The sequence below is a fragment of the Clinocottus analis genome, unplaced genomic scaffold (genome assembly GCF_023055335.1).
Source record: "Clinocottus analis isolate CAN_PGR_092001 unplaced genomic scaffold, fCliAna1.0.p SCAF_5, whole genome shotgun sequence".
NCBI lineage: Eukaryota > Metazoa > Chordata > Actinopteri > Perciformes > Cottidae > Clinocottus > Clinocottus analis.
The window spans coordinates 19,281,740-19,305,961 of NW_027176207.1; the positions used below are offsets into that span (position 1 = coordinate 19,281,740).

Sequence of the window (24,222 nt, forward strand, 5' to 3'; positions counted from 1 at the left end):
AAGTTAGTTTTATAAGCGCAATAAAAGTAACGAAGGGAACACGTGAATGTAGCGATGTTGAGTGACGCAGGTTTGCAACAGTCGCGACACTTTTTCAGCAAAAGGTTGCGAGTGTGTGTTCTGTACGCACGGAAAATGACACAATGTTGCAATTTTAAATACCTTTACATACCCTTCCACAGATCCCTTTCTCTCCACTTTCTCTCCACAATATAAACAGACCAGCTGGATCCATTGCATCCTTTTTAAAACAGTTTATGCTGGTCTTTAATCCAGCGGCGGTCGATTAATCTATTGAATGTCCCTTCAGTCCATTTCTGGTTAGCAGTTGTAACGTTGTGTAAAGGAATTGCGTAGTCGTCTTTTTTTTCGCGCTGTGTAATATCCTCGTTGTGTCTCAATGTGCGATGTTGTCGGGATGCCGGCTGCTGAAGACGTGATGAGATCTTCATGTCTCTTCTCTGACTGAACTATGAGGAGAACTTTCACAACTCTGATCTCAGCATGGAAGCAAACAGTCACCTCTTGAACCTTATTGATATTATTTATTGGAATAAATGATCTGTTTAGCTCGAGCTAACAGGTTATGCACGTCCTTAAACCATAATAATACATTAAATTGTTGTGAATAAAAAGTAGTTTTCATCAAATTTGAATAAATGAACACATACATGAACAAAACATTTCTCAACTGATTATATGTACAATATTTGTTTCATTATGTTACATAACATGAGAAATTCAAGGCGTCTTGTGTTTCCGCTGCAAAAAGAATGAACGCTCTCGTTATGATTTTTACTTTAGATCAAATTTTAAATGCAAACGGCGAACAAACGACTATACTGTTCGAAGGAATGAACAGATGAGGGGCGTTCGCTTCACTCGCTTCACATAAGTGCAATAACAGCTCTACGAGGAGAAGGCCTGTTGCTTTTGGCAGGTCTCGCTCTCAACTTCTCGCGTGTTGTTTTTAGCTTGTACAATATTTTTCGAGAGGCTTGACCTGATGTCCTTCTGTCCCGTCAAGGCCACTACGACTACCACTACGGCTACAAGTCCTACGAGGGGAAGGACGGGCCCTTGGCCCAGAAGTTCGGCAACACGGTGACCTACTACTACGACAACATGAGCAGCAACGACCTGTTCTCCGCCGACCAGGACCTGCTGAAGGACTACATCAAGAAGCAGATGTGAGTGGAGCCGTGGCGACCTGTCAATCACTTTGTAGCCCCGCCCTCAAGCATTCCCTGCTTTACGGTCTGAGTTGAGCTTCCTCTGGTGGGGTCGGCTAGACGCTGAAGACGTGATGAGATCTTCATGTCTCTTCTCTGAGTAAACTATGAGGAGAACTTTCACAACTCTGATCTCAGCATGGAAGCCATACACGCCTCCGGTAGCCGACCTGTCAATCACCTGGTAGCCCCGCCCCTTAAGCGTCCCCTGCTTTATGTCTGTTTGACTCCATAATTTACTAAATGAACATAATGCTGTATTGAAGAAGACTTAAAACGAGATATTGAGAGATAAACTCATGTTTGCAATGTTTACTGAGGGAATACATCAAATAGTCATTTATATAGACTTCTATACACCCAGAGGAGTCGACCCCCTGGTGGTCAGGAGAGAGAATGCAGCTTTAACACATGAAGCATAGACTTCTATACACCCAGAGGACTCACCGGGACCGAATAACGCACAGAAATCCGTCTTGTCAGATCTTTTTTATTTTTTTGTGAAGATCACCTAATCTTCTTTTTACACATCGCACAAATAACAATGTTGGAAACTCCCCAAGAAGCTCGACTCTGCCTCTTCCCCACCGCGGCAGCCTGCAGTCAGTCTGGCCGATGACGACGCTTCACCGTGTTGACGGTAGTTTTTTTTTTTTTTGGCACCTAACTGAAGGAGTTAAGTGTTTCCTTGTGTGCACTCGGTGCCCCCTTCAGCTCAAGTCTGCATCAAGTTACTCTGAGACTTTGAGAGCTTGTCAGATACTCTGGTTTGGATCAGCGGTTCCTTGGTGGGCATTCGGCTCCACGAGGCACAAAAAGCAAAGCAACATTGTTGCCAGTGTTTTTAGATTTACATTTGTTCACCCAACTTGCAACATTGTTGCCAGACTTGCTTCTTTCTCTGTGAAGGAACAGCAACCAACAGCTGATTATGTGCTTGTTTCTCTCGCTCTTTCTTTCTCTCCCCTCCCTCCCTTCCCGTAGTGAGTACTACTTCAGTTTGGACAACCTGGAGCGCGACTTCTTCCTGCGGAGGAAGATGGACGACGGCGGCTTCCTGCCAATCGGACTCGTGGCCAGTTTCCACCGAGTTCAGGCTCTGACCACCGACGTCAACCTCATCATGGAGGTGAGCGCTTGTGACGGCTCCATTTGAATTCAACGTTTGGGAATTGAACTCGGGAGAAAAAAGTATATGTAATACAAAGAACGTCTGATACAATTCCACTGAAAACACATTTTAAAATCGCGAAACATTGCAGGAAAAAAAAGAACACGTCAGCTGTTTTTACATTTTGGCAAATGCTCTTATCTTTTAATTGTTAGGTTTTCATCGATTTAACACATGAGATATCATTAATCACGCCCCGAAGTGATGTTGGGCCTCAAGCGCCACACAGGAAGTAGAAACCATTTCAAACCGCTGACGCGGCTTCGAGTGCGTCATCTTTAGGATCTAAATCTCTACATCAATGAATTCTGGGTAATTGAGACTGTGCTGTAGACGTGATGAGATCTTCATGTCTCTTCTCTGACTGAACAATGAAGAGGACTTTCACAACTCTGATCTCAGCATTCTGCTTTTTTATATTTAATATCACTTAACGTGTGTGAGTGAATATAGATGAACAGTGACTAACTCATCTTTTCCAAAGAGGATGAATTATCATATGTCGTCATGAAATGTCTCCAGGCCCTGAAGAACAGCACGGAGGTGGAAGTGATCGACATGAAGATCCGTCGCAAGGTGGACCCGGAGAAGTGGCCCCTGCCGGGCCTGGCCACGCTCGGCCAAACCCCCACCGACTTCTCGCAGCTCATCAACTGCGCCGAGTTCGTCCCGAGGCCGCCGGCCGAGGAGCTCCCAGGTGAGCGGTCGCACCGGCTGACGGGGCAGCGTGTCCACTTCTCCTCCAGTAGTCCTGTAACGGGTTCTCGCTCGCTCTTTCTCTCTCTCTCTCTCTCTCTGTCTCTCTCTCTCTCTCTCCAGGCTCTCCCAGGTCCTCCACGCCGGCCAAGCAGCGCGGCCGGAGCGAGCTCGACTCCTCCAACCTCAAGACGATGCCCAAGGGCCTCTCCGCCAGCCTCCCCGACCTGGACTCCGAGTGCTGGATCGAGGTCAAGAAGAGGCCCAGACCGTCCCCGGCCAGACCCAAGGTCAGCGCGGAGAAGGTGACCCGTCTTTATTGCGTTCAAAATATGGACCCTGATGCATTCTGGGTAGCTTGGCAGCATAAGCATGTCAGGAGGAAGTTAAAGAAAAGGGCCTTTTCACATGAAATATGATTGCCGAAACAAAATGGATTCATATAAAATTCTGTTTCTGACTTTTATTTTTTGTTTTACTATTTTTATACGATGGAACATGTAAAGATGTCTTTGTGCCAGACAGTTAGTACTAAAACTTGTTTTGTATTAGACTTTTTTGGGGACATTTGTCACTATTGGTCAATCACCTTGTAGCCCCGCCCTGGATGCTGTAGACGTGATGAGATCTTCATGTCTCTTCTCTGAATAAACTATGAGGAGAACTTTCACAACTCTGATCTCAGCATGGGAGCCGTACAGCAGCCTCTGGTCATCTCTACTGGCAGGTTCACGCTGTGGAGCTCTTTTCAGTCACTTCATGGCTTTCTTTCTTTTACTTGTCCTGTTGGTGTCACCGTTCACCTATTTTCATACCTCTTATCACCACCTCCTCTTCCTCCTCATGATGATGATGATGATGATGAAGGCCCCCTCGTTGCAGAAGGAAAAGGACGACTCGGTCCGCTCCCCGGTGCCTCAGCCCGGCTCCTCGCCCTCCTCGGCTCCCACAGGGAACAAGGTGAGGAAGGAAACTTGTGTTTTATTTTATTTTTAGCTTTCTTCTTGTGACGCTTCTCATAACTCTTTTAATTAATAATTCTTTTCATGACCTCATAACTCTTCTTTTCGTAACTCTTCTTCTTCTTCTCCTCATAACTCTTCTTCTTTTTCTTCTACTCACAACTCTTTTTCTTCTACTCACAACTCTTTTTCTTCTTCTCCTCATAACTCTTCTTCTTCTCCTCATAACTCTTCTTCTTCTCCTCATTCCTCTCCTCATAACCATTCTTCTCTTCATAACTCTTCTTTTCCCCTTTTCTCATAACTCTTCTCCTCCTCAAACCTCTTCATCTCTTCATAACTCTTCTTCTTCTTTTCCTCATAACTCCCCTCCTCCTCCTCATAACTCTCTTCCTCATAACTCCAGGCCGGGGCGGAGCCCGACGAGCCCGAGGAGCTGGACTTCATGTTCGACGAGGAGATGCAGCAGATGGACGGCCGGCGCAACACCTTCACCGACTGGTCGGACGAGGAGACGGACGGCGAGATCGACGACCACGACGTGAACAAGATCCTCATCGTGACGCAGACGCCGCCGTACCTGAGGAAGCACCCGGGGGGCGACCGCACGGGCCACCACACCTCCCGCTCCAAGCTCACCGGGGAGCTGGTGAAGGTCATCAACGACGGGCTGTTCTACTACGAGCGGGACCTGTGGGACGACACCTACGAGCCCGAGTACGCCACCATCAAGGTGAGCCACTGGTTTAACGGGGGGGTTGTTCACCATCAAGGTGAGCCACTGGTTTAACGGGGGGTTGTTCACCATCAGGGTGAGCCACTGGTTTAACGGGGGGGTTGTTCACCATCAAGGTGAGCCACTGGTTTAACGGGGGGGTTGTTCACCATCAAGGTGAGCCACTGGTTTAACGGGGGGGTTGTTCACCATCATGGTGAGCCACTGGTTTAACGGGGGGGTTGTTCACCATCAGGGTGAGCCACTGGTTTAACGGGGGCGTAGTTCACCATGGAGGTGAGCTTCTGTACGGATTGATTGATTATAATGTTGATTAAATGTGAGCTATGGCTCTAACAATAACACAATATAACAATTAAATGTAATAACCAGTCAGGACACACTTCAATTTTTAATAAATTTATATATAAAGCAACTTCTTCCACAAAAAAAAACAATCGTTGAGCTTTAAAAAAAAGATTTTTTTACATCTACCGAATGAAATTTTGTGGTTAGTCCAACTTTTAGAGATTATTTGTAGATTTTTTTCAAATTTTTTTGATGAACTTTTATTTTTCGTAGCAGCTGATCTGTCTCAACCATTTTAACTGGATTTAATAAAGTGTATATTTTATTTAAGTGTTCATCTAAACATTTACAATACATACCAAAACATTTTTGGGGAAAACTGTTGATCTCCACCCATTTTTATAAAAGAAAAAGAGAAATTGCAGATATTTCTTTGCCGTGAAACGATGCGAGTCGTGAACCAGCACTTGTAAAAAAAGAAAGGACTCGACCAGAATATCTGAGTGTCAGTGGAGAGTTTCCGAGGTCACATGATCCTCCTGGAAAGCACATTGACACAAAGTAACCGGGCCGTGACTCCAGTCCAACCCTTCTGACGGCTTCTGGAGGCGTTTCTGCCCCAAACCCGGAGAGCAGAGTCACAGCTGGTTCTAGTCGGAGGAGAGTTTGTTTTGTTGTTGTTTTTGGGGGGTTGTGTAGCCATTGTCGACCTCATTGTCGACCTCATTGTGAGGACCTTCACGTGCTCGCCCGCACGCGTCCAGCTGTGTGTGGAAACGGGGGTCACTTGTTTATAAATAAACCCGCCGCGTGCGAGGCCTCGGCCTGAGGGGAGAATCGAGCCGCCGGGCCTGCTGAAAGGGGTGTGGAGGCAAAGATGGCCGCTCGGAGCGCTGAGGACACTTGGTGGAGGAATGAACGCGTGAGTGTGTGGACGGCTGACGGTCAACTGTGAGGTTTTAATTGGAGGAAGAGGAGGAGGAAGAGGAGGAGCAACGGTGTTGTGTGCGTGATGTAGCTCCGCTGGTCGCGTTTGACTCGAGTCAGAACCGTGAGCGGCAGAATGAAGGTGAAGCGGCTGCTGCTGGCGGCCATGTTGTGCTGCTGCGTCGCAATGTCCAGATTACTGCAGATGAGGTCCGTAGATGACGCCGTGTTGCTGATGTAGATCTTTAGCTATTTATTCACTCTTTAATGGAGATATTTAGCTATTTATTTACTCTTTAATGGAGATATTTAGCTATTTATTTACTCTTTAATGGAGATATTTAGCTATTTATTTACTCTTTAATGGAGATATTTAGCTATTTACTTGTTAATGTATGTGTTAAATTACTTTATTGATGTTTTGTGTCCTTGGCTTCTTTTTTTGTCATATTAACACTTGTTTTTCTCTTTATTAATTTATTTTTTTTACAGCAAGAGGTGGAGAACTTCAAGAAGGTCCAGCTGATCACCCGCGAGGAGTTCGACTGCCTGACCCCTGAACCTCCAATCGACCCGAACCAGGAAGTCCCTCCCGGCCCCCCGAAACCTCAGCAGAGTGAGTTCAGACGACCCTCCTCTCAAAAAAGGGGTCCGCGATACCGATTGTTGTCTTTTTTCTGAACTTTTTTGTGAAGGAAAAAAAAATGGATACTTTATTTAAGCCTCTAAAAATATTTTTTTCCTCCTGCATCTTGTAGCCAAAACAAAACAGTGCCATCAAAAACGTTCTAGCATTTGAGACTTAGACTACCCATAATGCAACACTTGATTTGGGGGCCTACGTTGAAAGAATAACCAGAAATCATCCAGAGAAAAGACGGAACAATTCAGTTTTTAGAGTCTCTTTAGTGGAAGAATTTCTCTCGCTTAGTTTATACAGAAATGAAAAATATTTTTTTTTAAATTTTTCTCGCATTCGTTTCTCGACTCTCTCCCTCCTCCAGTCCCCACAGACGCTTTGGCGAACAAGCTCTTCGGCGCCCCCGATCCCTCCTCGATAGCTCGCTCGCTCCCGACCACCGTGCCCGACTCGCCCAACTACCGCAACGCCCGGACGCCGCGCACACCTCGAACGCCCCACCGCAAGGACCAGACCATGACGCCGCGCTTCTACCCCGTGGTCAAGGAGAGTCGGCCCGTGGATGCCAAGGTAAGATGGCCGCCGTTGTTGTGAGGACCGGGGGGTTTAGGGAAGAAGTGCATACGCATGTATTCTTTAAATGCACAATAACAATGTATGTTTGACATGAAACGCCATAACCATGTGACATGTCTCTTCCTCCTCCCAGACGCCGAGGAAGAGGAAGACCCGGCACAGCTCCAACCCGCCCATGGAGTGCCACGTGGGCTGGGTGATGGACTCCAGGGAGCACCACCGCTCCCGCACGGCCTCCGTCAGGTGAGGCGGCGTAGCGCCAAGCGGTCATCGGCAACGCCGTTTAATATTTAGTTTTTAAAGTGTTTTTTTATTTATTCCAACTGGAATTGACTGGGAGCAAAATGGGTAAAGTTGCAAAAAAACTATGGTTCATGTAACTGCATGGCATATTAATACTCTCTATTTATTGTTTGTGCACGCATTGTAACGCGTCAAGTATTGTACAACCGCTAGGTCAAATTAACCATTACAATTAAAAAATGTATTTAAAAAAAGTGTGAATCTATCGCGAATTTGAGATATTGGAATAAACCCTGAAATTATTGCAGCAGACTGAGGACTGAATGTCTTTAGGGGATGAAATGCGACACATCAAAGGGTTCATGATGGATTATTACCCGTACTCGTCGGTTCTTTATCATGACTCAATCATTTTAATGCTCTTCCTCCTCCTCTTCCTCCTCTTCCCGTCCTGTAGCAGCTCCACCGCCAGCCCCTCGGAGGGCACCCCCGCCCTGGGCAACGTGGGCTGCACCCCTCAGTCTCTGCCCAAGTTCCAGCACCCGTCACACGAGCTGCTCAAAGAGAACGGCTTCACGCAACACGTTTACCACAAGTACCGCCGGCGCTGCCTGAACGGTACACACACACACACACACACACACACACACACATTTTCTTCTACTTCAAGCATTTCTTCTGTCTTGTTTTCTTTGTCTTGTATTCTCAGTAAACCCGTCAACTTAATCTCGCTTCTCTCTTTCTCTCTCTTCCACCAATCAGAGCGCAAGAGGCTGGGAATCGGCCAATCGCAGGAGATGAACACGCTCTTCCGCTTCTGGTCGTTTTTCCTGCGCGATCACTTCAACAGGAAGATGTACGAGGAGTTCAGACAGCTGGTGGTGGAGGACGGGAAAGAAGGATACAGGTAGGCAGCTCAGTGACGACTCATCACTGCTTTCTGTTGGCGAGGGCAAATTATTTATTTATTTGGGAGCAAAGGGAATTAATAGCAATAATGTTTAAAACCCATTACTTGGTTCCATTTTTTAAAAATCTTAGTTTTATTTTTGTATTTTTTGAATATATACATATTTGTTTATATGTATTTATATATCAAGAAATATGTTTTATATGTGTGTATATATATATATGTGTGTATATATATATATATATGTGTATATATATATATATATGTGTGTATATATATATGTGTGTGTATATATATATGTGTGTGTATATATATATGTGTGTGTATATATATATGTGTGTGTATATATATATATATGTGTGTATATATATATGTGTGTATATGTGTGTATATATATATATGTGTGTATATATATATATATATATATGTGTGTGTGTATATATATATATATATATATATATATATATATATATATATATATATATATATATATATATATATATATATATATATATATATATATATATATATATTTTTTTTTTTTTTTTAAAAAGTGTCTATGTATAAAAAAGTATATTTTTTTTTAAATATACGGGGCGCTCTTGCTGGGCGAGCGGTGTGTCCTCTAACGCTCTATATTGACGCTCGCTATTAAAGCTCTGTATTGACCTCTACGTTGACCGGGTGTGGTTGCAGGTACGGACTGGAGTGCCTGTTCAGGTACTACAGCTACGGGCTGGAGAGGAAGTTCAGGCCGGACATCTTCAAGGACTTCCAGGAGGAGACGACGAAGGACTACGAGGCCGGTGAGTCGGCACGAGCAACGAAGAGACGGAAGCTCGTGTCTGTCGTCGGGAGCTTCTGGTAAATTCTTCTCTTCCTCCTCTCAGGCCAGCTGTACGGACTGGAGAAGTTCTGGGCGTTCCTTAAATACTCCAAAGCCAAGACCTTGGAGATCGACCCCAAGCTGCACGAGTACATGAAGAAGTTCAAACGTCTGGAAGACTTCAGGATCGATGTGAGTCATAATAATATTAATAATAATAATATGTTTGATGCAAAAAGCACTCATCATGGTACTGAACCATGATGGCTGAAGTTGTTATTGATCATACAAAACACTTAAATATGCAACAAGCACAACGATTGTAAAGAAGTTCAGAAACCATCAAGTAACTAAAAATACGAAGACTCCAAAATTCATAGGCGAGGGTTTTTTTTGGTATAACCCAACTTTTACAGTAGATATATCTGTATATTAGCATGGAAGCTAAGTCCTGTGGTGTTTATCCGATGGCGTCATCACCACTGACTGTTCTTCACCTCCCCCCCCGGTTCTCTCTCTCTTTCTCCCCCTTCCAGCCGCCGATGGAGGAAGGAGGCCGCAGAAGACACTCGTCCAGCGGGGACGGGCGGCGCCGCCACCCCTCTCTGCCTTCAAGCCGGCCGCAAAGCCAGGCCGGCTCGGGCCCCGCCCCCACCGCGCCGGGCCTCGCAGCCAAGGATGATGCCAAACCCGTCGGACAGATAGCCGCCACCGCCGCCACCGGAACCACCACAGCCGCCGCCGCCGCCGCACCAGATGCCAAGACACTGAAGTAACTCCACCAACACGCCGGCCCACACGGATCAACTCGACCACGCCTGCAAGTCACCGGTTCTCTCTGAGAGGGGGGGGGGTTCTTCACTCAGCATGAGGTTGTTTTTCACCCCGACAGAGACTTTTGAATGGGAAGGAAGGAAGACAAATAATTAATACGGCTATGGTTTATTAATTAGTTCCATAATTTTGAGAGAAAAAAAAAATAAACTTTTTATTTTGTTGCTTTAGGAATCCTTGCCGGTCCACTCGGTGGAGGTTTGTGGTGATTAACTACGTTTTTATTTCCTACATTTCCACCCCCCCCCCCCCTCGCGTCCTGCTGGCTCCTCCCCTCCAGATCTCAGATTAATGATGATTATTTCCTCCCGGCGCCAGACTAGGAAATAGTTTGAACAACATTGAGCGTCTCGGAGGACGAAAGGGGGTCGAATGAAAAGCGCCGCTCTTGAACATCCGACCCAACGCGGACGTTTCATCCTCTCGGTTTAAAAAAAAAAATACAAAAAATATTTGATTTACTTTCTGGCTGAACGTTGAGAGACGGGGGGGATGATTTTTTTTTTTCTTTAAAGAACCAAATGATGATGATGATGATGATGAGGAGAGAATGATGAAGAGGAGAGACTTCCCTCGGTATGGACACAGCATTGAAAGTTGCCTTATTTGAATGGTTTGATGCTTCTTCTTGTGCCGCCGCCTGACTGACTGTACAGCTCACCCGGTCCCAGCAGAGGCCACTAGGTGGGGCTGTTTCACCCCTCCTCCTCTTCCTCCACTTCTTCCTCCACTTCTTCCTCCTCTTCGCTCACTCCACGCCGTCACTTTTCCCAAACTGTCTTCCAAGTGTCATTCGGTCTGTTACACGTCCTGTAATTCTTCCCTGTTTTTATTTTTGCAAAGTCGGGACTTTTTTTTTGTTTGTGCTGAAACTACAACAAAAATACCTGACCCCCCCCCTCCCTCCCCCACCCAACGCCCCTCCCCCTTCTCCCCCGCCCCGCCTCCCCAAAACAGAAACACTGGGGTGGAGAGAACGTTGGGAATCGTTTCCTGTTTCTTCCCCGTTGGATGAGCCGCCATCCATCCGTTCATCCATCCGACCTGAAGTCATCAATCTGGATTACTTGAAAAAAAAAAAAAAAAAAAAGCTCAGTCACGCATGTTGGACAGGGGGCGGGGCATGTGAAGGGGGCGGGGCATGGGGCGGGGCATGGGGCGGGGCCTCAGGCACCTGGCTTCAGTGTTTAAACCGGAGCGCTCTGTCGGATGCACATCAATTACAGACATCACAGACGGTGTAGACACACACACAGACACACACATGGACACACACACACACACACACACGGAGAGACACTCACACACACACACACACACACACACAGGCTCGTTTCTTCCTTCCTCCGCTGGTGTAAAATGTGAATCTGATGGATGAAAGAGGCTCCTGCTACTTGTTTTATTGTTTATAGAACAGATTTATATATTTGCCTTAAAAAACGTGAACGTAACGTTTTCTCTTTTTTTTCCCTTTTCTTTAATGGTCTCATGATTTATCTTTTTCAAATGCTCTTTAATTTTTCATTTGCAGTGTTTCTAGCGTTGTTGTTGTTGTGATGGACGGGTTTGTGTGTCGGGCTGTTTTTCTTTTCATTTTTTTACAGAAACGGGAACAACACAAAAGGGAAAAATTGCCATAAAAACTCAAACCTGAGCTTTCAGACGGTTTCAGGTCGCGATCAAATAATTTGGGATTGACAAATGAACTCAACCTTCAGCCTCCTGGTTTTCCTCAAAGCTGATTTCAAGTTTAAATTGAACAATTCATCACCGCAACGCCCCCCCACTAAGCTGTTTCCTTCGTCAAAGTTTTGAAAATGCATTTAAAGGAACTAAAGAGTTTGGAGAAGATCAAAGAAAGAAGAAAAAAAAAGCCTGACAATTTAATTTAAGACTAGTTTTGATCAAACTGTAAAAGAAGGTCTTGGTCCTCGTTGCGTAACAACCCTTCAGCTGCTGTTCCAGCTTCTTCCTCTGAGTCCACGATAATGCAAAGCTGTACTTTTTTGTTTTTATTTTTATTTGTTCCGTTTATCTTCAGGGAGATTTGATCCGTTTCAGACGTTTTCTCGAGCTTCTCAAGAGACGAGAGAATATCCAGAAAAGAGGAAAACTCGTTCCACCCCCCTGGAAAAACCAGCGATGCCTTTGACTGGTTGAACTGGTGTGTTTGTGTGTGTGTGTGGGGATGCAGACGCGGCAGTCCGCCACTAGGGGCCAGTGAAGGGCCTTCACATGATCCCTCTGTCATCATCGCCTGCCACCATACTTATTTTTTGGAGGGGGGAGGGGGGGGTGAAGAGGGATTCAGGTGCTTTGGGAGTTTTCAGCCTTCTGGATCAGCACAGATGAACTCTAGGGGGCGCCGAAGCCTCCACCGGAGGGAGAGAGGAGAGAGGAGAGGAGGAGGAGGAGGAGAGACCATCTGGGCTCGTGAGGTTGCTCACAGGACTCCGGCTGCTTTTGGATGTCTGGAGACTGATGTGAAAAAAAAGGACAAAATTCCATAAAGCCATATGAATAATAAATGAGTGTATATGAACCGGTAACATAGTTCATTGCATCACTATATCTTAGGCTTGTCATGAGGAAAAAAAGATAAACGAGGAAAAAAAAGGAACAAAAAAATATATAAAATGGAAAAATGTAAAATACTTGGATAAGATCTTGTATTATAACATTTAATATTCATAATATCTGCTTTGTAGGCTGATGTGATTCGCTATTAGTGTTATTTGTAATTTGTAGTAATTATGCTTTTCCTTTAATAAAGAAAAAAAAAACACAAAACGGACAAAAAAACCTAAAATGTCGGCGTCTGCGTGATTATTTCTGAATGAAGATCTTTGAAAAAGTGTTTGTTTGTTTTTATGTTTACGATCATGTCGACGTGTTTTTTAAAGTGTCGATCGCAGGAGGAGACGCTTCAACTTCCACCACTGAACCGCTTCAAGACAGACGGCCGAGGTCAAAGGTCACAGAATGATTTAGGAACTAGAAAATTATATCAGAGGAAACACTGCCAGGGGATTTTTCTTGTCTTTCCAATTTACACCATTTAAAAAAAAAAAAAAAAAAAATTAATCCAGATTTCACAGAAATAATCTGAAAAGGAAAGTAGAATTCTAAATTTCTTTCTAGAATTTCGTATTTAAAAAAAAACAACTTTAAAATATACTTTGTGACAAAGTATTTTTCTTTCCCATATAACTTTTTATGACTACTTTTAAATAAATATTACTTTTTAAAGACTGCTATGAATGTATGAACTATGATTTATTAACATGCTAACTATAAAACGGCTTTTTGACTTTAACGACTCGTTTAGGATTTATTTTACTGTTTGTTTACCTGCTATACTTTAATTACTTTCACATTTTGCTGCATATAAAGATTTTTTTTATTTTATATCATTTTCACAATTTGCAATTACTTTTTTTACATTGAGTACTCTTCATGTGGAATATGATATCGTATTTATTTGAAATGCCACTGACATTTAAATACGATACTGAGATTTGGCAGACCATGATGAATATACTATTGACGTATTATGTTTATGGCGTCAACAAAATATACCACCTTTTTTGGATGTACCAACTTTGATATTCCATACCTGAGCTTTTAATGAGTATAAATGTCTTTTGACAATTTAAAGGCTTTTTATTTGTATCATCCTGATGAGAAGCGAAAGTGTTTCTCAGTCCATCAGATGCGTTTAATAGCTTTTTAAATTATGTATTTCATGATTTAGTCTTAAGCTGCTTTAACAAAATCAAAATATTAGTTTTTTCTGTTGCGTAATAATCCTTCAGCCTCCAGCAGACACGAGCAACAAGTGGAATAATAAACGAGAATCTTTTAATATTAAAAACATCAGTAATAATTACATATTTCAATCACATGTGTTATTACACAATAACTTGAGGCCTGAAATACAAACATTTTAACATTCAAGAACTTTCATGAGAAGTAATGGAAGTTTACTTACTAAACACCACTTCTTAAATATATATTTATGATATTGTGCATGTATTTATCAAACACTCACGTTTCCGCTTTAATAATCATGAAGGAAAGCAGGAACGTGTCGGTTTAAACCTTGAGAGAATCATTCTGCAGGCAAAAAACACTAAAAACCAAAAAGCTGTTTTCATAACGGAACAGGAAGTCCTTCTGGCGGCACGTTAAAGACGAAGGATTTGTTTTCACGCTCGTCGACCACCGGACTCTTTGGTCTCATCAGGAATCTGCATAATCTGGAATAAAGTGCAATATTTCTACTTTGGGGGAACAATCACAGTCAGATACCGATCACAATAAGTCATAATTAAGTCACTGAAGGTCAAAAGGTCAAAGGTCAAGGGGTCAGTGGCTCTTCTTGGGCGCGTCGGGGATGCTCTGGCTCAGCGGCGTGAGGCCCGTGAGCAGCGAGTGGCGCTCGTACTGGATCGTCTGCCGGAACTTGGCGTCGGTGCCGTGAAGCCGATCCAGAACCCCGAAGACCCCGAAGCACTGGTTGAACCTGTAGGGAGGGGGAGGGGGGGGGCAAGAGGACAGGTGAGGAAGAGGACAAGAGGACAGGTGAGGAAGAGGACAAGAGGACAGGTGAGGAACAGGACAGGTGAGGAACAGGACAAGAGGACTAGGGGACAGGTGAAGAAGAGGATAGGTAAAGAGGAGGACAAGAAGACAGGTAAAGAGGACAGGTGAAGAAGAGGACAGGTGAGGAGGAGGACAAGAGGACAGCTGAAGAGGACAGGTGAAGAAGAGGACAGGTGAAGGAGGACAGGTGAGGAAGAGGACAGGTGAGGAAGAGGACAGGTGAACTCACCTGAGGTGGTGGAAGTCGTGGAACTCGGGCGAGGGCAGGAAGGGCAGGTGGTAGCCGCAGTGGGAGATGGTGGTGCTGACCAGAGCCAGGCAGTACCACATGATGGTGGAGGTGAGGTGAGAGCCCAGCAGCACCGGGCCCAACGCCACCGGCAGCATGTTGGAGAGCTGGAGGACGACGACAACGACAACAACAACGACAACAACAACGACGATGACAGTGAGAGACCTACGATGCTCAAAGCTCAGGGCCTATACATTTATATAATTTTTTTTTTAACTTAGTTTTTCATGCACAACAAGACGACATAAAGACAACATATTGTAGCGAATGGATGAATGGATGAATGGATGAATGGATTAATAGAGGACGAAGCGCTTATCTTTTAGTAAATGAATGTTGGATTCATATTAACGTGTATTAAAGACGTTCATATTAACGTGTATTAAAGACGTGAACTCACCATGTGCTCCAGAGGATGAGCGTAAATACAAACGACCCCGATGGGAGCCGTCCACTCATGATGCTGCTTGTGGAAACGCTTGTAGAGGCCGGGACGATGGAACAACCTGGAGGAAGAGGAGGAAGAGGAGGAAGAGGAAGAAGAACTTGGATAAGTTACGTGAATAAAAGCAGAAATAAAAACAACGGAGTAGAAACTCGGTTACGAGTCGAAGTTCTGCTTTAAAAATATATTTGAAGTTTCTTAAAAAAGGAACTTTTCATGTTTTCGAGCACCAGAACATCAGAAAACATCTGATTTGATCAAAGATCATAAAGCGGCTTCAGTATTTAATCAGATGATTGACGCATCACTTTATGTTAGAGATCATTTAAATTTCTTTAAAATAGAATAAAAGTCTCATTTTACATTACACAAGTTATCCATCATTATTAATAACCGGAACCTGCAAAGTCAAATAATATCAAAATTATGGAATATAAAGTTCAACATATCCCTGTGACATAAAGGCAAAAGTACCTCAAAATCTTACTTAAGTGTACATATACTTTATTAATATATTAATCACTGGTTATATTATTATTGGATGAATATAAACTTGAACCTTTTTACGATGTGAAAGGTCTTTACTTTAATTACTTTCTACTTCCTGCATCCATTTTCTGGCCCTGAAACAATCAAATAATAATGTTCATACAGCGAAATAAAAAACAGTTGAAGTTCTCCCTCTCGGCCACCAGGTGGCGGCGGCTGAAGCTCAGTAATAACCAAATCAAGAGGTCTCTCTCACCTGTGCGAGTAGTAGAAGATGAGCTCCTCCAGCCCGGAGAAGAAGGCCAGCTCCAGCAGCGCCCGGTGGAAGGTGGGCAGCTCGGGGCCGCAGGGGTCGGCCCACAAGGTCACCAGCTGGTAGGCCGCCACCACCATGGGCCCCGAGATGCACACGTGGTTGAAGACCACCGTCCTCAGCACCTGGCGGAGCTTAACGGGGTCCACCTGGGGGAGGCGCAGGGGCGGCGGGCCGGTTAATGTTCAGAATGTTGATATTCACGTTCATACGCATCAGAACAGAGGATTTTATGACTTTAAAAGCAAATTTACATGAGCGAACATTTGGAAATATCTCGGTGTGAACATGAAAAAGTGAGACAATGTTGTATTTAAACTAACAATGAGAGTTCCAGAGCACACAGTAGTTCACCTTAAAGGACACACAAACAAGATGAATAAAAAATACAAGATCTTTGTAACGAGAACACAAACAACAGAAAGAGTTCACTGCAACACACACACATGAACGCATCACGTGGCCTGTGTGTGTGTGTGTGTGTGTGTGTGTGTGTGTGTGTGTGAGACACACTGTGTGTGTGTGTGTGTGTGTGTGTGTGAAACACTGTGTGTGTGTGTGTGTGTGTGTGTGTGACATTGTGTGTGTGTGTGACATTGTGTGTGTATGTTTGACATTGTGTGTCTATGTGTGTGAGCATGTCTGTGTGTGTATGTGTGACATTGTGTGTGTGAGAGACACTGTGTGTGTGTGTGTGTGTGAGACACTGTGTGTGTGTGTGTGTGTGTGTGTGTGTGTGTGTGTGTGTGTGTGTGTGTGTGTGTGTGTGTCGATGTGGAGCAGAACTTTGATCCTCGAGCGTCACCACGATGGTGAAAATAAAAACACAAACAGGAAAAGTTCTTCTCAAACTGACTCACATGTTTTGGTGCGTATAAACAAAAACAACATCAAGGTACATTTATTTTATGAATCCAAAATTAGACTAACAACTAATTACTGAACATTATATTCCGTGCTTTGGTCGAACGAGCAGACGGAGACGCCTAAGAAGTTCAAATCTTTATTACTCATCATCTGCAGATTGACCGGCGCAGACGTTCATAAAATCATAACAGAGATACAGAGATGGATCGCTGGATAAAAGTTCTTTTGGTTCTTCACAGGTGAACTCTGATCTGCAGTCCCATCGCTCATAAAGAACAACGGGACTCAAACATGACTCAGCAGATTAAAGACAACGCCAAGTTCACTTAATGGCCGACGTCAAACCATTTCTATTCATGGCCAAATGTAACCATAAATGTTCACCCATAAACGTGAATTATGGACAAATCAACCTGAACCTGCCTCATAGATCATAAACACGAGCTTCCTGTGAACCGTGTCCCCGTCATGATCTGTGAAGGTTATCGATAATCTGATTACACAGCGATCTTTGTCCAACGCCGGTGACTCAAACCCAGGAAGAGGACTTTGAGCGGCGGACAGACGGACATGTGCTGCACATATACAACACACACACACACACACACACACACACGTATGTGTACATACATACATACGTATGTGTGTGCGAGTGTGTTTATATATATTACGGATGGGCACATAACGCGTTATATAGACGTTAACGCAACATCTGTTAACGCCGAAAAATATTTTATCATGCATTAACTATGTGTGTGTGTGTGTATATTATATAAATAATATATAATACTATTTGTTTTCCATATTTATTGATATATGTTTTAAGTCCTGCCAGAAATAAATAATATATATATATATATATATATATATATATATATATATATATATATATATATATATATATATATATATATATATATATATATATATATATACACACACACATACACACACACACACACACACACACACACACACACACACACACACACACACACACACACACACACACACACACACACCAGCATCCTGGCAGTAATGACAACATCAGGGACCGGACCTACCGGGTTGTTCTTGTCGGGCTGGATGCGGTACCGGGTGATGAAGGCCGGCCTGCCGGTGGTGTCCACCAGGAGCAGCAGCCCGTTGGTGACCCAGAACGTCACGGTGGGAATCACCATGGTTCCTGTTGGGAGAGACCAACCGTCACTCACCACGGGGGCGACCACGGGGGGCCGTACCATCTGAATTCACCATTAAATGTGTTTTTTCATAAATGGTAATTAAATAATACAAAAAAACAGCTTTTAGCCTTAGTTGGAAAATACAGAAATATTCACATCGCAGGCATAATGAATAAATAAAATGTGGAATTATTTGAATATTTATATGAAAATGGCACGGGGATTACATTAATAAATAAAACATAAGAGCATTATACAATTTTAAATGAATGAATAAAGCCAAAATTACTGGGTAATGAATAAATAATATATAATACTATTTGTTTTCCATATTTATTGATATACGTTTCATATTTAATTTCTACATCCATTACCACATTTATAATAAATATAATCAGATTTATTTTCCGTCAGTTATCATGTTCTCTTTGCAGACGTCAATCAGCTTGAAGCTGCATTAAAACACGTGTTTTACCTGCGCCTGGTTTTAAATATTTGTAAGTATTTGATTTGTGCTGCATGGATTTATCTTCTGCGGTCAGAGATCATAAAGCTTATCTCTGACCGCATGTTGTTATGGACCAATGTTCTCAGAGGGAATATCTGAACACCTCATGACTCACAACAACAACAACAACAACAACAACAACAACGTGGTGCTGCTTCATAGAAGTGAGGAAGTTGTGTGTGTGTGTGTGTGTGTGTGTGTGTGTGTGTCAACACAAGCAAAGCTAAGGTTTCTTCTTCCCTCACCCAGGAAGAACAGAGCGGTGTGATGACCCTCGAAGGCCACGTGCAGTTTGGTCCATAAGTCCTGCCAGAAATCCCCCGAAGCGCCCCAGAACCTCTGCAGGTGCCTGAGGAGGAAGAGGAGGAGGAAGAGGAAGAAGGAGAAGAAGAAGAAGAAGAAACCATCATCCCGACAATTATTTTTTGCCACCGCCAAACACACACACACACACTAAATTAAAAATAATTGCAGGACAGTAATTACAGTAATGGCTGAGATCCGCCTCGCATTGGCTATTATTTAGATGTATAAATATTTTATGCTGCAGCAGGTGAGCAGGGACCAACGCCCGACCAGACCGGTGCTGCTCGGTCTTCTGCTCCTCTTCCTTTATTCTCATTATCGGGCTTGACTTCATAACCTGGGACCGTGCAGCTCCTTCTGGTTTGGTTGGAGCAACGCAGAAGTCGCTAAATGATGTCATGCCGGTGACATCATTTAGCGACTTCTAGCGACTTCTACGACAGCCCATAGCGACTTTCCTTGCTGAGGAGTTGGCAACATTGCTCCTACCATGTCAACGAGTTGCCGAACGCAGCCAAGAACAAGATCCCGGACCCGATAACGACCGCCGCCTTCTTCACGGAGTCCCACAGCTCTCCAGGACTGTCCTGCTGGGGAGGAGAGAGAGAGAGAGAGAGAGAGAGAGTATCAGTTACTCTGGAGGATGCTGAGCTGCATCGTCGTTTCCCACAGAAAACGTCTCCGTTTGTGTCCATTCGGATCCTCACACACGGAGACGACTCGGCGGTTTTGTGTTTCCATCGCGGTGAGGAATGCGGCGCCATGGAGGGAAACAAACAGCAGGGAGAGCGTGAGGCCGGAGAGCAAAAATAAAGCCCGGCGGCAGGAGAGAAACGTGTCCGTCAGCTTTACGATGGTACGAGACTGAGAAGGAGACGTTAGACTCGTGGGTTTATTGGTCTTGATGCTGAGAAAAGCAAAGTTAGAGTGCGCTTTTGAGAATAAATCTATAGAATAAAGTGGAAAAGGTCAGCAGGTGGCCTCTTAGACGCCGCCATCTTGGTTTTCAGAACCAGAGAGTGGAGCTCAAAGCAAACCGAACGCTGAAGAAGATAGTTCTAGAAGAGCAAAGAGGTTATTATTAACATTCATGAACAGAAAACACACTGAAAAAGAGTTAAAGTTAGACAACACCAACCTGTCAATCACCTCGTAGCCCCACCCCTAAAGCCTCCCCTGCTTTATGATCTGTTTGACTATAAATGACCATAATTTACTGAATGAACATCATGCTGTATGGAAGAAGTCTTGAAACTAGAGATTGAGACATAGACTCATGTTGGAATACGTCAAGAGAGAAGTAGAGTCATCTATATAGACTTCTATACAACCAGAGGAGTCACCCCTGGTGGACAGTAGAGAGAACGCAGCTTTAACACATGAAGCATAGACTTCTATACAACCAATTTTCAATGTAACACTATTTCCATGTATTTCAGCGTGACCTAAACTGATTTTAACAAATCCATTTTTGGCAACAGTTGAATTGGAAACGAGCGTTTCTTTTTCATCTTGAATGCTAAACGCCTGAATGTACAAACTCTCTGTTCATTCAGCAAAAGCTAAATCTGAGCCGACACGGAGAAAACTGGATCAGGTCACTCAGGGGAATTAATTTTCCAGGGGATTGATGTCATGGTCACCAGACCTCCAGAAATACCAGCGTTTCACCCCTTCAGCTCTCTGCCCGGCAACAGAGGCAACAACGTTGCACACATGTCTCCCGACACCGATGCATCCTTTGGATATCTATCCTTACGAGGACATTTAGTCAACTACCTTTGTTTTCTACAGTGTGAAGGATGCATAAACCACTCCTTAGCGTGTCTCATAGCGTGTGCACATGATCCATGCACCGGCCACCCTTCTCTTTGTCTGCTCGACAGATTCACACAGGAGGAGAACGAAATGCAGCTTCAACAGGTCGAGCCAGAAGTCAAGAAAACCGGGCAAACAGGAAACTGAGTCACGGACAAAAACACCAGCAGGCGGGTGGAAACGCACTTTACATGCGGAGGACATGCGTTACATCATGCGTTAGAGAACAACAACAAGGAAGTGGGAACGACTCACATGAAAGAAGTAAGAGAAATCAGTAAACTTATTGGTTTCAAAAGAAGAAGAAGAAGAAGAAGAAGAAGAAGAAGAAGAAGCATATCCTTTCATTTGGATTCACAGTGTAACAATAGATAAAAGATGATATATGTATATATACAAACACACACACATAAATATACATACAACACACACTGTTTATACACACACATATATACACGTGTGTATGATCTACACACACACACACACACACACACACACACACACACACACACACACACACACACACACACACACACACACACACACACACACACACACACACACACACACACACACACACACACACACACACACACACGTTTTCATGATCAGGTATCAGCAGTCAGGTGTGAGGTGTTGTGTTCTTACCCGCCGGCTGCTGCCGTCCCCTGAGGCCACGCCCCTCGTGTCTGTCAGCACAAAGAAGCACATTTGAGTTATTGTCCAGGTGTGACAACACATTCATAGCTGCAGCATTCATCTACACACATCACATGGTGTTGTTCATAATCATAATAAATACAGTTCAGAATTGGCAGATTTAAAAAATCCATTAAAAAAAATCGTACATTTTGGGCTAACTTTAGACACAAATGGGACGCCTGCTGTCCCAAAATGACTGAAGGCAAAAGGTTGAAGTTCAAATGTTCTGCGCTTTATAAAATAGGAAGTCAGCCTAATCCTGGTAAAATAATACGTTTAAAAAAAATAAATAAACAGGATTACATTTTTAGGATGACAGTCACCTTTTAGTTTTTCAAACTGTAAAAAAAAAAAAAAACTTTTAAAATCATTTCTTACCTTCTACCGTGTTTTTTTCCCCCATTAATAATTAATTTATATTCAACGCAGAACATTCATGAAACTCAGACTTGGTGCCAAAGACTGAACTTCAGTCATTAGAGCTGTTCTACCACCAATAATGTGAATTCATTTAAACAGTCTCGGACCTGCTTTTTTAATCTTTTCATCAGATAATCGTCAGAGTGCCATGCAGCCCGCAGCCACATTTACAGAAGAGGATTACAAATATAATCTCGTTATAATCGGTTCTTCTCACTGCGAACAGCCAAGAACTTTCTCTTCTGTTTGTAGCCGAGCAAGAAAATCACAAAAAGAACAGAAATCTTTTTTTTAATCCAGCGCCGGGTGTAAACATCTAGATTAAGTTGAAGCCACCGTCCTTTGCTTTTTTGTTAAATCTCGTTGGTTGTCTGAGCTTCACTGTGCAGAAGAGGTTGACAATTAGTTTTGCTCCAATGTTCAACTTGATGATGTGAAAACCACAAACCACGAGAAAACTTCAGGGAACCAAGAGACGTCTTGTGATCCGGACGACTTTACTTTGTTTACTGTGGACTTTAGTTAAACATTCTTAAACGTTACATTTTGTTATTGTTTATTTAAGTTATGGAACAACATAGTAAGACACAATTTTTGTAAATTGTGTCTTACTATGTTGTAAAAAGCATTTTTACAATATCATAACCCACATTTGAAGGTCATCTTTAAGTTCAACAACAGAGGAGTTTTATGCTTAAGGAGTTTTATCTTAATTTAACAAATCTAAAGCTCCAGCTGGGACAATACATACGATTTTATGTGTTTATTATTAGTAGCCGATTTGAGGAAATTATGAGAACAAACAGATGAACTTGATAACATTAACTTTTTTTTTCTTTTAAGGAATTACATTTAGGCTTTCCATAAATATTTACATTTAAATAAAAGTTGATCAAGTAGAGATAAAGACTGTTCAAAACAATAAAAGCGTCAGAATATTATAAAGTAATACTTTTACAATACTAATACACACTCATCAACCACGCGGTCTCTCACGGAGAACACACACCGAGCCCAGCGACGTGTTTCCGGTCAAATGAAGCGCCACTCACCGCTGACTCCGGGCTGCACCGTCATGTCTCTCGCGGGCTCTCCGGTGTGTCGGTGCCGCTCAGCTCTCTGCGGCGCGAACAACACAACCGGGTATTTACACCAGCGAGCGGCTCCTGATTGGCCGGTTCCGGGTCAGCTGACTCGAGCCGTACCCGGAAGTTGTGGAAACAGCGATCTCGACTCCACTTATATAGTTTTATTTAACAGTTGCACATATCCATAAAAATAAAAAATATAAAAAATATCAATAAAAAAACAAAAGCCGAATAAATAAAAATAAAGAAACGTAAATAAATAATATAATAAAAAATACATATAAATAAATATATTTATATATATTAAATAAATACATGTATATTTATATATTAGACATGACTGTTTTTATGGCCGTTTTGTTGGTATAACATCTTTGTAAAAAACACAAAAAATAGGTCTTTGGCAACAATAATCAATAGATATATGATATATACACTTTTCCTAAAGGTTTGTCATATAAGTAAATAATCAAAAATGTAAAGAATACTGCAAAATCCTTATCTGAAACATCAATAATACATTTTTAAAACATGTTCCTCTAACGTACTGACGTTCTCAAAAAGGATGATGCACAGTTGCAGGTTGAGCTGTGCAAACGGTATAAGATTTTGAGGTGAAGATTGAACCAGCATAGAGGTTGTGTTGCATAGCACGAGCAATAAACACATGTTTATTATCAGAAAAAAACAATTCTCACAAAGATGCTGACACCAGGAAACCTCATCGTCCACTTGGAAGCAATAAAAATCACGGTTGTCTGGGACCATGAAATCTATGAAAATGTGCACTGTTTGGATGACATAATGAAGAATAATGAGCAGCATAATAATGGCCAACATGCATTGTAATAATGGCCAACATGCAACGTAATAATGGTTGATAACCTCTAATTTCAAGGAACATCCAACTGCCAGCCGCATTGCATAATCAGCGACTTGATAATCCACCAGCTGCAACACACCCAAATGCCCATTTAAACTACCTGACACAGTGCTTTTCAACCACTGCGTTGTGGCACACCAGTAGGTAGTGCAATAACTATATATGCTGTATTACGCTACAATGTGATATTTTTAAAAACTTTTTTGGTTGTTGGTGTGCCGCAGGATTTTTTTATTGTAGAAAATGTGCCGCGGCCGAGTT

At 43.0% G+C, this 24,222-nt stretch overlaps 2 protein-coding genes across 8 annotated transcripts in view; one reads left to right on the top strand and one right to left on the bottom strand.

The window, feature by feature from the left end:
- The window catches only part of larp1 (La ribonucleoprotein 1, translational regulator), a 30,526-nt gene extending 18,561 nt beyond the window's left edge, over positions 1-11,965 (top strand). For 2 of the 5 annotated variants that reach the window (XM_068599996.1, XM_068600000.1), the window contains 14 exons: positions 1,028-1,190; positions 2,217-2,361; positions 2,926-3,100; positions 3,223-3,404; positions 3,967-4,059; positions 4,468-4,794; positions 6,505-6,628; positions 7,017-7,222; positions 7,362-7,471; positions 7,929-8,089; positions 8,234-8,378; positions 9,078-9,187; positions 9,272-9,399; positions 9,744-11,965. In XM_068599996.1, the coding sequence (XP_068456097.1) occupies positions 1,028-1,190; positions 2,217-2,361; positions 2,926-3,100; positions 3,223-3,404; positions 3,967-4,059; positions 4,468-4,794; positions 6,505-6,628; positions 7,017-7,222; positions 7,362-7,471; positions 7,929-8,089; positions 8,234-8,378; positions 9,078-9,187; positions 9,272-9,399; positions 9,744-9,983 (2,309 nt within the window). In that variant the 3' untranslated portion in view covers positions 9,984-11,965. The remainder of the gene's footprint in view (positions 1-1,027; positions 1,191-2,216; positions 2,362-2,925; positions 3,101-3,222; positions 3,405-3,966; positions 4,060-4,467; positions 4,795-6,504; positions 6,629-7,016; positions 7,223-7,361; positions 7,472-7,928; positions 8,090-8,233; positions 8,379-9,077; positions 9,188-9,271; positions 9,400-9,743) is intronic. The other 3 variants (XM_068599997.1, XM_068599998.1, XM_068599999.1) reach the window with 3 other exon arrangements.
- A 1,920-nt stretch (positions 11,966-13,885) lies between these two features.
- faxdc2 (fatty acid hydroxylase domain containing 2) lies at positions 13,886-23,097 on the bottom strand. Of its 3 annotated transcripts, XM_068600994.1 has the most exons (10): positions 23,043-23,097; positions 21,517-21,557; positions 21,124-21,150; positions 19,540-19,637; positions 18,990-19,093; positions 18,117-18,238; positions 16,129-16,334; positions 15,339-15,444; positions 14,876-15,042; positions 13,886-14,566 (listed from the first exon to the last, which is right to left on the bottom strand). In XM_068600994.1, exons 1-10 carry the CDS (start codon positions 23,065-23,067, stop codon positions 14,410-14,412), a joined length of 1,053 nt encoding a protein of 350 aa, XP_068457095.1. In that variant the 5' UTR covers positions 23,068-23,097; the 3' UTR covers positions 13,886-14,409. The 3 variants fall into 3 exon arrangements, with proteins under 3 accessions (XP_068457095.1, XP_068457097.1, XP_068457096.1); XM_068600996.1 differs by lacking the exon at positions 21,124-21,150; XM_068600995.1 differs by lacking the exon at positions 21,124-21,150 and having other exon boundaries at positions 19,540-19,640.
- Between the last annotated feature and the right edge of the window lie 1,125 nt (positions 23,098-24,222).